Source organism: Tetrao urogallus (assembly GCF_951394365.1).
Source record: "Tetrao urogallus genome assembly, chromosome: 4".
In the NCBI taxonomy this organism is placed as follows: Eukaryota; Metazoa; Chordata; class Aves; order Galliformes; family Phasianidae; genus Tetrao; species Tetrao urogallus.
Genome location: NC_136817.1, coordinates 62,261,307 through 62,275,651, shown reverse-complemented (window position 1 = coordinate 62,275,651; position 14,345 = coordinate 62,261,307). Strand labels below are relative to the sequence as shown.

Sequence of the window (14,345 nt, the reverse complement as noted above, 5' to 3'; positions counted from 1 at the left end):
TGGAAGTCCAGAACAGTGGAGCTAAGTATTGTTAGGTGTACATAAACAGAAGCCATTGATGGGCAGCACGCAGTGGAGAGAGCGCTGACAAATGTGGATGTAATGTTATTGTTACAACTTCTGTATGTACTTTTCATCCCTACAGGTTGCTTATGTAAGGTGTAATAGAATCTTAAACAGTATAAAAGGGAAAAAAATGTGATGTCTGTGAGGCATCATTGTCCTTGCTTAGCAGATGCCATTTTTTCAGGTGGAATTGTTTCAAAGAAGTAATTTCGTTTTACACTAATTTAATAGTTTGAGTAGTTTTAATGTGCCTGTGGATTGTAATGCTTTTGTGAATGTAACAAAGTCTGACATGGCTGAGATAATCTGATGTAAGGGATGACTTTGTGATTTGCTTTTCCTTTTTCAAACTTCCATTTGACAAATCATTGTGAAGAAGAACACTTGGGAATCATTGAAAAGAGAAGTCTCGGAAGAGCTAAGATAACCTCTACTCTGAGTCTCATCATCTGAAAGCTAGCCTGCTCTCTCGGTCAAGAAAGTGAGATGTAGTGCCTGCTACCCCTTCTGGATGATCCGAATAGCCTGATTTTATTTTCTGGACTTTTAATCTCCATTCTCTTGTATAAAGCCATATGATTTCAGGTGCATGTTAAATTTAGGAGGCCAAAATGACAAGATTAAAGTGGTACTTTGTCTGCGTGCTCTGAGTACTAAGCTTGGTAAGCTTTAATTCTTGGGAAGGTGTGACCTTGAAGTCTGGAGTAAGCTTGTGGCTTCCCAGAAAGAAGGGTTGTGAAATCCTTGAATAAAACCAACAAATTCAAAAGCAGAATTAGCTATCCAATCATTAAATGACTCATTTCACTAGCTGGGGACAGGGTTACTCAAGTATGAATAAGAATGGAATAGCAACTCAGACTTCCCTCTCAAGCTGTGTGAGTAACAGAGGTTAGCTGACAAGTCTCTTAAACTTCCTTTTAAATTACAATATCAAGTTTAAAACAGTATTTCAACAGTATTAGCATAACTGAAAATGTTAAAAGTGGAAAGTGCTGTGGTTGGGTAGCAGGTCAGAAAAGTTAAGCTTGTTTGGTAGTTGAAGAAGAATTCCTTACCATTAGACTTGAATGTTCTGGAATTCAAGTAGCAAAACCATTGGCTTGCAGTTGTTTTGGATTGAAATGTGATGGATTGGCTGATACCATAATGTGTCATCAGAAGATGATGTTGATAGCTTTATAGTGAGTCAGTGTGGGTTAGCTGATTGCAGAAATGAAGTTGAAGGATTCTGTTATTTCCAGTATGGTGTTTTATTTTTTTCTTTAACTGTCACTTCATGGATGCTTTAAAAAGGTATATGGCTTCTTGAGCTTGTTTGGAGGTTCTAGCAGGGGAGCGCAGCTACTGTATACCCTTGACCGATGAACGGTACTGTCTCTATCGGGGAAGGTCGTCCTCTTGGACCGAGCGCACAGCTTCGGGAGGGACACACATGGAGCAATGAGGGAGGAAGGGGACACCCGCCTAGCCAGCCAGATCAGCTGAATCAACCCTGGCGATCAATGGGGTGATAGATGTCGCAGCCAGATCGCCCTCACATCCATTCTCGTGTCATTAGTGATAGGACCAGAGGGAATGGTTTCAAGCTACGGCAGGGGAGATTCAGGCTGGACATTAGGAAGTATTACTTTTCAGAAAGGGTGGTCAGGCATTGGAATGGACTGCCAAGGGAGGTGGTGGAGTCACCGACCCTGGGGGTGTTCAAGGAAAGGCTGGATGTTGTGTTGAGGGACATGGTTTAGTGGGAGCTATTGGGAATAGGTGAACAGTTGGACTGGATGATCTTTTAGGTCTTTTCCAACCTTGGTGATTCTATGATTCTGTGATTCTTTTTTCCACTGATTAGGTCAATCACTTGGAACTTACTCTGAGGCTTTTAATGGCTGTTGATTTTTAATGAGTGTCATAATAAACGGTGGTTATGTGTGATGCAGTCCTCCATTCTGGATGCCTGCTGTATTTTCTTTGCTCTTATGTGCATGCTTTCACATTTAGAGATCTGAAATAAGCTTTGAGTTGGATCAGCCCACCAAGCTAACACAGGTTGCTGTTTGAGATTGTTACGTTTCAATTAATCTTTCCCCAGATTTTGTGTTATCTTTACATGTTGTAACTTCTGATGTCTGCTTCTAGATTATTCCTTAGAATTACTTGTAGTTGCCAGTCCTTGTAGATTTTCAGTACTAGTATGTTTAATATTTTCTTTCTAAAAGTAGTTCCTATGGAATAAATTTAATGGGATCCTTTATTTCCCATTACACTGGTAGCTTTTCTTATTTGTGATTAAAATTTAGCTAGCATAATGTGAAAGAAACTAAACATAATGTTATTCTATTCCCATAGGCAGAATATGAGGTATCTTCAGATGAAAAGCGCATAGACTGCGGCCTGAAAGTCTTGGAGACCTACTTCACTAACGGGGTCAGTGCAGTGTGAGATGTGCATCAGATACGTGTGAATGTGCCGGAGACTTCTGACAAGCTGCACACCGAAGTAGTTGCTTTGTTTGTTACTAAATTGACTTCTAATTTTCATTAGTCCAATTTTTGGCTTTCTGAAATTGTGAAACTTACCAGCTTGTGTTGAAACCTTTACCAGTGTCTGCTTTTACAATTATTGCCATTAGGATTTACTCACGTATTTCCAAATTAAAATACTGCTGTTAAGTAAGTATGTATTTTTTAAACATACAGCAAACTTATTCAGCATCTGAAAAAGGCTTATTAGCAACCTAGCTAGAGGTTTTTAGTTTAAGGACATGGGAATTAGGAATTTTTGAAATTCTTAGAATTTTCATTTTATTTTTCAATGATTGTTGGATTACTGCAATTTTTCAGAATTGCTACAGGTCCTTCCAAAGTCAGATGATGTGGATTTTTTTTTCTAGAACATTCTGTTTGTCGTCTTGCATGGAGATCATTCAGATCTAACTTTTAGCATATTATTAAATCAGATTTTTTTTTAAGATTTGTTCTCTGATGTATAATGGAGGCTTTTCTATTGATATATAATAGCACGTTTGCTTTCTATATTAGTTTCTTCTTCTGCTTCTCTTGATTTGGCCCTCTTGAAAAGGCCTTGCCCCACATTAATACCTTTTTTGCTGCTTTAGAAGCAGATTCCAGGTTTACCATTATCCCCTCAAATATTTTCTTTGGGGCTATCATAATTCACATGCTGTTTTGGTGAAAAACATTTTGGGCTAGTTTGAAATCATGTCCCAGACTGGGTGTTTCTGTTCTCTCCATTCCATCCTTCCAAAGCAAATAGGTAACTTACTTACTTTTGTGGTGGTAGGCCTACCAAAAGAAAAAGAAAATTGTTGCATTATAGCCAAACTTGTTTCTCAGGTTATTGAAACAGAAATGCATTGAATGTTATTGCAGTTCTTAATTGGGGGGACGAAAAAAAAAAAGACTTTCTTAGTTTCCTTGTTAGCCAAAACATTCCTTTTCTTTTCCTGGAGCAGAACTTTTACTCATTCTACTAATTACAATATTGCTTTTATTGTTGCCTTTTTTTATTTATTGTTTTTTTTTAAATTAAGTCTGCAGCACACTTGCCAGAAATACCTCAGGAAACAGTAAATGAATGTAAAGCAAGACTGGAAGAGAACCCTTCTAAAGATCTTTTTGTGGATTGTACTAGGTAGGTTAAAATGCACAGTACTATGTTTTAATATCACAAGGTAAACTTCTGTTCCTGAGACAGATGAAAGGTGAAATTATTACTCCCAGAAGTGTGTCTCTGACATGAGTGTAGATGAAAGATTTGAAAGAGATTCATTAAAAGGACTGAGTTTCTTTTGTAAATTATTCATTTGCTTTTTTCTTTAAGAGTTCTTTTCTTAACGCTATTTTTGCTGAAGTCTCTTGAAGATCTAATGCTATTTTATCTGTTAACAAGTAATATGCTTTAAGTTAGAATGCTATTTCATCATTGTATATTTTACATTTGAGTGTGCTCTCTTCCACGATGGAAGCATTTATAAAGAATAAAGTTGTAAATTGGCATGTGAAAGGTTTGTGAGCAGTGTTAGACAATTCATGGTTCTGGAAAACAGGTTAATTATTCTTCCCCTAACGTGACTGATTAGAGGATTGATTATGATACTTATCGCACACAGACTTTGTTCTGAAATCATGCAGTAACATTTCACACAGCTGCAGCAGTGAAGGCTTTTCTTGGAGGAACGATACCTGTTTACCAGTGTTGCATGTCTTTGGAAAGCCTTCATGTTTCTAATATTACTGGTTTTTCAAGGCATGCTTGATCACGTCTGGAGGCTTACAACATGTTTTGTCACTGCTTGGGTCATCACCGTGGCAACAAAAATAAGTGTGCTTTATAACTACCTGAGATTAGAAGATCGAAAGGGATGTGTCAGAACACCTACTAAAACATGTCTCAAATGGAAGATCTGTCTTTCCATTGTCCAGTAAATGTCTGCATATGGTTTGAATGGCTTGTGTTCCTAATTACCTTAGTTTAAGGTGTGCTTAGTTTAAGAGGGAAGCAATAAAGATGCATGGAATTCAGATTTGCATGTGTTATTTAGTATTCCAATTTCAAACCATAGAGTGAAACTTCACTCATCCAAGTCAAAAGGACGTATAAAATCTCGTAGATCCTTTCCTGTAAATATCTTTCGTAGGTCATATTTTGGGGTCATAATTGCATTGTGTAGCTGCTGGTTGGCTGATGTTTAGGTGGGCTTGAAGACAGATAATGTGAATACAGTGGTTAAACTTCCTGATTACTGTATGTAGCAGTTATTTTGGCATTTACTAGTGGTCTGGCAAGGAATAGTTTCCTATGATTGCAGCTCATTTTGAGACATCTAGGTTAAAACCATTAGTAAGTGCAGTGACAGTGTTTCTGCCTACTGCTACACTAATTACGCTGATCATCAGTTTTTCAGTGCAAGTCTGAATTTATTTTCCTGTTGCTAGAATTGTCCATGAATACCTAAGCAGGAGACCTTTTGAAGCTTACCAAGAAAGTGTGTATTTTTCCCGGTTTTTACAGTGGAAATGGCTGGAGAAGTAAGTGTACTTCAATAACTTTGATGTTATAATTCTGTTAGGCTTTCTGAAACTTTCTGAACTGTTCTGCTTGTTACACAATGCCTGTTAGAAAAATCATGATCTGAAAGACAAGATTCAAGGATGACTCTGGGACAATGGAAGTGCTGATGAGCTAACTGAAGTATTTGTTCAAGAGTCTTTATGCAGTGAATCTGCATAAAGTAAATGCGAATTTATTGTTAAGTGTGTAATGGGATACCAATCCTGGGAACTCCTGTTAGTGTTTAGCTCCATATTTGGTTTAAGTAGTATTTACTTACAGAAGGGAACCCGTATTTCCAGTCAGAATTCCCCTCTCATTTTGAATTCAATTTATTATGTGCTATCTTCATGAAGTGAAGGCAACTGTTATTCAGCCAGATGTTAAAGAACAGGAAGGGCAAATTGAAGACAGATTTTGGGGTGGAAAGGGGTCTGCAAATTCTTATAATTCTTGTTGCATTATTTGTTTCCTTCTTATCAGGCAACCAGTAACCAAACACACGTTTAGGCATTACCGAGTTCTTGGAAAAGGTGGATTTGGAGAGGTGAGTACAGAGGCATTTTTCTGTGAGGCCATCCTTAAAGGTTAATACAGAGGAAAAGCAGGTTTAACTCTTGTCTCTAACAATCTAAATTTTGATGTCAACTGATCATTGATCTAAAACACTTTAATGTGCTAGTCTCAATATTGTAGGTCATGCACAAAGCTGGAGGAAACTGCCCCGTCTATTGCAATAATTCCTTCTGTTTAAAATTTTTAATTTGATTGGTGATGAGAGTGTAGTTTTGTTCCTACCTAGTAATTATGAGTTACATTCCTGAACTCAGTGTGAAAACCTAGATTTATTTCACTCTGTTTATAAGGCTCTGTTTTTTTCTCGATGTTACAAATATATCTCTGTTTTGAAGGGACAGGACGATTACTAAACTAACCTTTCTTCTCCTTGAATATGATGTGGATGTTAGTCCTATGTCCTGCAGTTTCCAAAGTCAAGAGTTTCATCAACACAAGATCTGCAGTTTTACTGAGCTTTAGCAAAAAGCGTTGGCTCCTGTGTAACCTCTTTTCTTTTCCGCTTCTGTTACAGTTTTTGTGACCCTCTTAAGTTGTTTGGGTGAAAGTACTTAATAGATACTTACAGACCCCTTATTTTTCTGAAATTGTTTAAGAGCTTGGGGAAAATAAAGCAGAATAAATTTTGGGGGGTGTGTGTATATATGTATGCATAAAGTTCACGTCTCTTACATGCTTTCCATCTCCTTTCTAGGTGTGTGCTTGTCAAGTACGTGCAACGGGAAAAATGTATGCTTGTAAGAAGCTAGAAAAAAAGAGAATAAAGAAGAGGAAAGGAGAATCCATGGCTCTAAATGAAAAAAGAATTCTGGAAAAAGTGAATAGTAGGTTTGTAGTAAGTATCTACTTCTAATCTTGTTCTTGTGAGTTTGTATGGCATTGTTTGCTCAGTTTCAGTCTTTTCAGGGGCTTATGGGCATGACATTTTGTAATTGATTTTGAGAATGTGTGACTGCAAAGATAAATGATTGGTGTAATAACCAGAATGTGTTGTATGTGATTACAAACAGTTCTGTGCAGAGTTTTTGTAGGTGGACGTCTCAAGGTGTAATCTTACTGGGCAGTAACAGCTCTCTGGTTTGCTGGTATATTCATATTTGCTTTTTTAAACGACTTCATATTTTGCTTATATTGGAAGAAGGATCTGAGAATTGTATTGGAGTTAGAGTGAATAATGGTCGTCATCTCCCTTCTGTTCTTTTTAGGTTAGTTTATCCTATACATACGAGACAAAAGATGCCCTGTGTTTAGTGTTAACCATAATGAATGGAGGGGATTTGAAGTTTCACATATATAACATGGGAAATCCTGGCTTTGATGAAGAAAGGGCTATTTTCTATGCTGCAGAACTGTGCTGTGGTCTGGAGGATTTGCAGAAGGAGAGAATTGTTTACAGGTCAGTACAGTCTTCTGTAACTCATACCTTGGCATCACCATGTCTGTTCAGCATTGAACATACAAATTATTTTTTGTTAAAATGAGCTTGTACTTCAACTTCACAGTAATTTGTAATAGTCTTTTTGACATTCTTCAGACTTACTAATATTTGTCATCTTACTGTTTATTCCAGTCCTGATACCTGATGTATCTATCCTAAAACATTAAAAACAATTGCAAAGTGATAGAATATTATAAACCAAATTAATTATCAGTACAAATAAATAAATACTTTTTGGGAACATGGCATTGCATGTCCATTCTAAAGTAGATGTTAACAGGAGATTGAAGTGCTTTGCTGCCTTGCTTGGTATGTAAAAGGGTAAAAAAGTTAGTCTTGCATAATGCTAATGTAGTGAGCCTTTTCTGTCCTCAGTATGGAAAATTAACATACCTACACAGCAGTCAGTCTCATGGAAAGTGCAGAACCACAGAATAAATCAGGCTGTTTATGCATTGTTCCCTAAAGAGATTTGGCCAGTCTTGCAGTGATGTGCAGTGTATTTTGGCAAAAGGGAAGAGAGGGTAAATTTAAGAGTCTTGGTTTTCCTCATTGTTCTCGTGTGAATCAGCTACAAGCAGGTCATTTCATGTTTCCCAAACAAGTAATTGTTTAAAAACCAAAACCCAAACCCACAGCCCTTGTGTTCAACTTGTTAGCAATTTGCACACTAGATAATCAAACACCTTGAATCCTAGCATCGTCTCTAACTGCTTACTTTGGAGTGGTCTTGGAGTCAAAATGTGTCCCTTTTTTTGTGCTATTATGCAACTGATTTCTAATTATTAGAAATTGGTATGTGCTGCTACAAGTTGAGGAAGCAGAAAAGTAGTTTCACAAGCAGCTCCTGAGTGAAATTGCATCTTATAAGACTTTTTTTTTTAGTCCTCATTTTATAATGAAGGACAAAGAGACAGTGCAGGTGTTACCAATTGAATAATCTGTACTCTCAGGGGGAAGAAGAAAGGGCTTAAATTTAATCATAATACCTGAAGGCATTATGTCATTATTTAAACAATTAGGTATAGAACATAGTGAGGGGGTTCCTGCCCAAAATGTAAACAGATTAAAGGTGACTCTGGTTATACGATGTCAGCTCAAATGCATTTGAGGGCTAAATTTAGAAAATGGTTGGATAATTTTATGTTCTCTGTAGAACTATTTTTGCCCTATTCCTATTAATAAAGAATGACCAACTTCATGCAAAAGTCTTGTTTTTTCTTCTTTGCTGAAAGTAGTTTTTTTTTATCCTGATCTAGATTTTTTGCCTCATATTTCTTTATTTCTTTTTGTATAATCTATTTAGGAGCATTGTGTTAAGTTCTACGTTTTTATAATCATAAACTGAAAAAGGATCATAGGAATAATCTATCGCTAATTGCAGTGATATCTTATGTGATTGAAATCCTCTGTAAGCGTCTTAAAGGCAGTGCACTTAGAAATCGGTACATGACTGTGTATGATTGATGAACCAAAAGGGTTGGAAAAATTGGCCATAATTATAATTTCTTCAGTGAGAATAAAATTCTGGTAACCTGCAGTCATAATGTTGTGGGGGGCAGAACCACCTGAGCTATATCTTCATTGATACTGCAGTTTGTTCTCCTGTGGAGGTAACTAATATTTGTTTGTTTTCTGGAGCAAGGAGTGTTCTACTCTGGCTGTTTTATAAATATTTGATACTGATAAGATCACGGGACCTATTTAGCTTTAAAGAAGGAATTTTAAATGAAACTATCTCTGAAGGTAAACAGCATAAACTGTTAAAGCAGCTAATTCTTCTATTGAAAATATATTTTTGTGATTATCCATATATGATCACAGTTCAGTGTGCTGTAAAGGCAGTGGAAGAAGGAAAATTCAGAAATTCTGAAATTCCTCAGTGCAAGCAGGCATCAGTAGATGAAACTAAAATCAATTCATCTTGTTAGTTTGTTCATATCTAGAATGGCAGTTCTAATGTAAGGCAGTTCTAATGTTAAATTCTATTATATTTGGCACGTGTTGCCATCAGTAGCAAAATGCCTCAATGTGCAAAAGCCAGGCCTATCTTTCTTCTCTTTTAACATCAGTTTTTAGAGTATGGGCCACATGTCAGTATGAAAGCTACTGCTCAATGTCAGCAGTGCTATCAGAGCTGTCCTGAGTACCCTGGAGGTGGCTGTGCCATTCTGTGAGAGGAGTTCCCACTGGATTAGAAGAACAGGTGCAGATCTGGAAGGAGGGCCCTGTTCTGCCTAATAGGGATTGAGCCAGTTCACATGTTTTGTGTTAGTTTGTGAAACTCTCTGTAACTGGCCATGTGTTGGTGCCATCAGAAAAGTAAGTAAACACAGGAACAAGCAGTAGCAGAGTTGTTAATCCATTACACAAAATGTTTGATAATAGGTAGATTGAAATCAGGATTTGCATGAGACAGTGCGGAGCAAATGCCTCTGTTCTAAAAGGCATGATGGTATAAGCTGTAGCATAAACAGAGCAGTGCATGCTTGCTTCAATTTAAAAAATATATATATTTTTCAGTCTGTTTTCAACATGCGCCTTTGTTTTGTGAAGATTGCAGACGTAAAGTCTGCTTTATGAGAGGAAAGCTGAAGCTCCTGTTCCTAGAATTGTTTTTGGCTCTCATTCTGAGCTTGCTTTTCAGTTGAGGTAGTCTGTTGTCCACTGCAGGACCAAAGCCTGTGTATTTCCACCGAAACTTTGGCTTCTCTCACAGTGGAGGAACAGACGAGGGAGAAAGATGATGCCCCAGTGCATCCCAAAGCTAGAATTGGTAGCTAAATTCTTGACATTTTCAGAGCTTTACTTATTGTTAACTGTTTGGCCTAGAAACTAATAGCGTTACACAACTAGAATTCTAGCTGCAGTAACTTCTAATATCAACTGTTAGTGGATTGAAGAACAGAATTAGCTTTGATTAAGATGTGTCTCTATGTATTATTTTTTAGGTTATGCTTTAATCAGATTTCTGGGAACTGGATGGAAGTTTTTAGATCTGTTTACTTGAACTCATCTGAATGTGCATTATGTGTTTTACAGTAGACTTGCTTCTGCCTAAAATTTGAGATGAGTTTTGTTGTGTTTTTTTTCCTTTTAATCTCAGTATCTCCTGGTTTCCCTGATACAAACTTGTATCTGATGTGAATTGAAGGTCCCATTACAGGGACTGTTCAGACTTAAAGATTTATAGGAAAATTCTTTTGTATGCTTATTTTATGAAGTAATGAAACTAACACAAATGCACATACCTTAGAGCATGAATTTAGCAATATCTGGAGAGAAAAGGTAACGCAGATTTGAAGAAACGTTTGTATGTTTCATTTTGAATGTAACTGCTAGAATGATCCTTTCTAAAACTATTTAAGTTATTCAGTTTCCTGCTTTTTATACTAGTACCTTATCTTGTTGTAGTTGTACACGAAGAGCTTCTTTTTCAGCATCTGTAAGGGTACAATTGTAACATTAAAAAAAAAGAAAAATTAGTACCTCTTTAACTCTTTCCTGATTTTTGCTGCCATTTAATTGCAGAAGAATGTTTCTAGTGAAGCTGCGCATCCAAAAGAAACAAACTGAGTAGAGCATCATGCTGCAGCAAGTACTGGCTTGTTTTAACTTGTGAAGTTACATGGCTGATATGCTCAGGAGAAAGCTCTTTAATTCTCTTTAGTTTATGAGCACAAGCTGGATGTAAGTTGCTTTAGTGTAAAGATGCTGGTGTTATCTTGAGACTCTCATCTGTGAAATTGCTATTTTAGCCTAAATAGGATAAAGATTGAGGCAACTCGAGTTCTGTGGTTATACTGTTTGTTTTATAGGTCCTCAACTTTGCAGCTTTTTTTTTTTTTTGTATGTAGGTATGATCTGGAAAAACCTCCTTAATCAGAATCGTTATCAGAAGTCCTATATTGCCCCAGTTACATTTCATGATAAGTGATAATCTTGTCCTCTGTATAATTAACGCTTTTATTTATTTTAATTTATAGAGATCTGAAGCCTGAAAATATACTCCTTGACGACTGTGGTAAGTAAATAATTGAAATTAATTTTGAAATCAGGAATTACAGAACATACTTTTTAATCTCTTTAATTTCTTGCTCAGTGTATCTTTGTAATAGGAGGGACTTGAGTGACAAATACTAAGTGTAGTGTATTTTCATTAGTAAATTAAAACTGTCCCTATTTCTTAGAGAATGTGAAAAAATACTGGGGTTAAGAGAGTGAGAAATTACATGTAATGTGAAAGGGATCAATTTCTCCTCTCATAATGACCTTTTTTCTTTCCTTCTCCCTTTCCTTTGATTTAATATGATTAAAACTTAGCTGGATTTCTTTTTATTTGTCTTTTTGTTTATCTTACTACATTAATTTATTAGCTTTGAGGTCAGAGTTACACCTAAAGAGTAAAATATGATGTCAAGCAATAAAGAGGAAAGAAATCTGAGGTGTGAGTGTTCGTTTCAACACTTCAACAAAAACAGAAGTTCTGATGGTTGCTAGTGTAGATGTGGCTTGGGGGAGTCAAATCAATATGAAAAAATACATTTTTCTTTTTTTTCCCCAGAAGGCAAATTAATGTTCTTTAACCGAAATCTTTTGAACTCACTGTAGAACATGTGCAGCAATTACCTTCTCTTAAGCTGAGGCTGAATATTACCAGTTTGATCTTGTAATTGCTGAGTATTTCAGTTAAAGGCAAAACTTCTTTTGGAGTCGTTAACGCAGGATTTATTTTTAGTCTTTGAAGTCAGCGTGTTCTGACTGATAAACTTTGAAAAAGAAGGTGCTTGGGAGAAGTCACTTTGCAACAGCTAAAGCTTTGGTACACATCAAATACATTCTTTAATTCTTCTCTCCAGCAATGTCTAGCAAAAGTGACAGGCTTCTTTGAGGAAAAATGTAGCTGTGCAGGACTGCACCAGAATGCTTTCTTTCTGGCAGGGATATTCTGATCTTGTTCCAGAGAGCAGAGGAGGCTAATTAGAAAATGGCTTCAGGAGCTCAGATCCTGCACTTGACAAAGGGGTTCATCAGATGCTGGGGAACAGAAGAGCATCTGAATATTTAAAATAGCATTTACTGCTCAGGAGCATTTAATTATTTCTAACCAGCATAAAAAGTGGCACTTAAGTTTTTCTAGTCTTTCCCCACACCATGATTATATAGCATATGTAAAAAAGAAATTAGTATGCTAACAATAACTAATGCTGATGCTGCACTGCTTTTTGAATGACAAAGAAAACAGGTGCAAATGAATGTCAGGCATTTGAACGGGATACCTAGAGGGCTGATGCTGTATCTAGGAAGCTTTCTAGACCAGAAATAAAACTAAACAAAAACACAAACAAACAAATCCTTGAATGGTCTGGACTGACTCTGGCATGTTATAACATCAACAGTTCTGAGTAGGTTCTGGTTAGGAATTTCTGTCCCTACTCCTATGCAGAAAGAAAAGTAGCATATTACTTGCACTTAGCATTATTAGGGTGCTCTTCATTAGAGGAAGACCTGATACTTCAGTACAGGCTACAGTTCCCTGACTGGAAATAAATGGATTAAATTCTGATGTTTTGTTAAGAAAGCTAGATTTTTTTGTAGAGGGGAATACAGAATGGAAAAATAAAAATCTCTAATGTGTACATACAGAACTCCATATAAGCAGGCATTAATTTCTTTTTATACTGGAGTTGCAGCCAATACCAAAGCTAGGAATAGAGCACTTAACATTTTTTTTTTCTGTGTGTGTGACCTTTGGTACTTCTCTTCTGTTACAAGTTTAAAAAAGGGGGGAAAAAAAGAGGGGACTTCTTTCTAGTTAAAGAAGCTTAGTTCTATGAGATATATGAATATTTTAATGATTTAGGTGTTTTTGATGAGGTGTGCAAGAGAAATTTCTTGTTATAAAAGTGATATTTTTATTATTTGCTGACTGTTTTTTATCTTAATACGAACAGGACATATTAGAATTTCAGATCTTGGATTAGCTGTGCAGATTCCAGAAGGAGAAACGGTCAGAGGACGAGTTGGCACTGTTGGTTACATGGGTATGTGAAATATCCTTTGCTAGTTATGTTTTACCAGCAAGCTTGAATGACTTGTCCAAAGAGCTGCACTGGTTCTGCAGAGAAAGATTTTAATACATGGTGGAAGATATTGGTAGTCAGTTTTAAACTTTCTTAATAAATGGGAAAAGTTAACTTTTGGAACTGTAACTTTAGGTAGAACTTCTAAGAAAACACCTAATTTCTTCTAATCTTATTAAAAAATCTGATTGTTTTAAAACACTTAAATGCTTCTGTTGGATACACACAGTATTCAGTGTAGGAATTAACATTTCTTCAAGAAAAAGGGATTGCTTAAAGACCTTTTGTACAGTACCAAAAGAGTATTAATTAAATTATTGTGTGTTTTTTGTTTATTTTTGTAGCTCCAGAAGTGCTCAAAAATGAAAAATACACGTTCAGCCCAGATTGGTGGGGTCTTGGTTGCTTAATTTATGAAATGATTGAAGGACAGTCACCATTCAGGAAGCATAAGGAAAGGGTCAAACGGGATGAGATTGACCGGAGAGTAAAGGAGGACCAAGAAACATATTCAGACAAGTTCTCTGAGGAGGCAAAATCCATTTGCAGGATGGTGGGTGAAGAGACATAGAGGTTTGAAAATTAAATTTCTAATCCCTTTGTAGAGATGAGCTGCTTTATTTTAGTCTTCTATTGAATTTTTTTTCAAGGCTGGAGTGAGGTGTAGTGAGGGTACCAAAATCTTTCTTTGGTTCCAGTGGACATTTCTGACGATCCATGACTTGTTTATTTTATCAAATTTTGATAATTCTGAACTTTTTAAAACTTAAGGTAGGCAGCATAAAGTGGTTTCTCTCTCATGTGAATGAAAAATGCAGCATTTTTTAGACCATAGGGTACAGCTTTGATACTGGATGTGGAGAAATTGCAGTTGTACATGACCTTCCTTCTCTAAAAGAGCCTGTTTAAGACAGCAGGTATTTTTAATCTTCTGTGCTCTTAAATTTATTAAGGAGTGCGCCTGTACAGAAAGCTTCAAAAACTTCTTCACTAGTTTATGCAGAATAAATAAATTACTTACACAGATCTACATTTTTTTCTATGATTTTTCCTGAAAGTAGAACCTACTGCAAAAGCTATTCAATGTGGCATCAATTAAAATAATTTCATAC

The 14,345-nt window shown here is 36.3% G+C and overlaps 1 protein-coding gene across 1 annotated transcript in view; it reads left to right on the top strand.

Moving 5' to 3' along the window:
* The window catches only part of GRK4 (G protein-coupled receptor kinase 4), a gene marked incomplete at both ends in the record, with an annotated part of 29,988 nt that overhangs the window by 12,237 nt on the left and 3,406 nt on the right, over nt 1–14,345 (top strand). Inside the window, 9 exons of the mRNA XM_079534531.1 lie at nt 2,413–2,490; nt 3,617–3,717; nt 5,022–5,114; nt 5,620–5,683; nt 6,407–6,547; nt 6,918–7,108; nt 11,137–11,174; nt 13,105–13,194; nt 13,578–13,786. Of these exons, the coding sequence (XP_079390657.1) occupies nt 2,413–2,490; nt 3,617–3,717; nt 5,022–5,114; nt 5,620–5,683; nt 6,407–6,547; nt 6,918–7,108; nt 11,137–11,174; nt 13,105–13,194; nt 13,578–13,786 (1,005 nt within the window). The remainder of the gene's footprint in view (nt 1–2,412; nt 2,491–3,616; nt 3,718–5,021; nt 5,115–5,619; nt 5,684–6,406; nt 6,548–6,917; nt 7,109–11,136; nt 11,175–13,104; nt 13,195–13,577; nt 13,787–14,345) is intronic.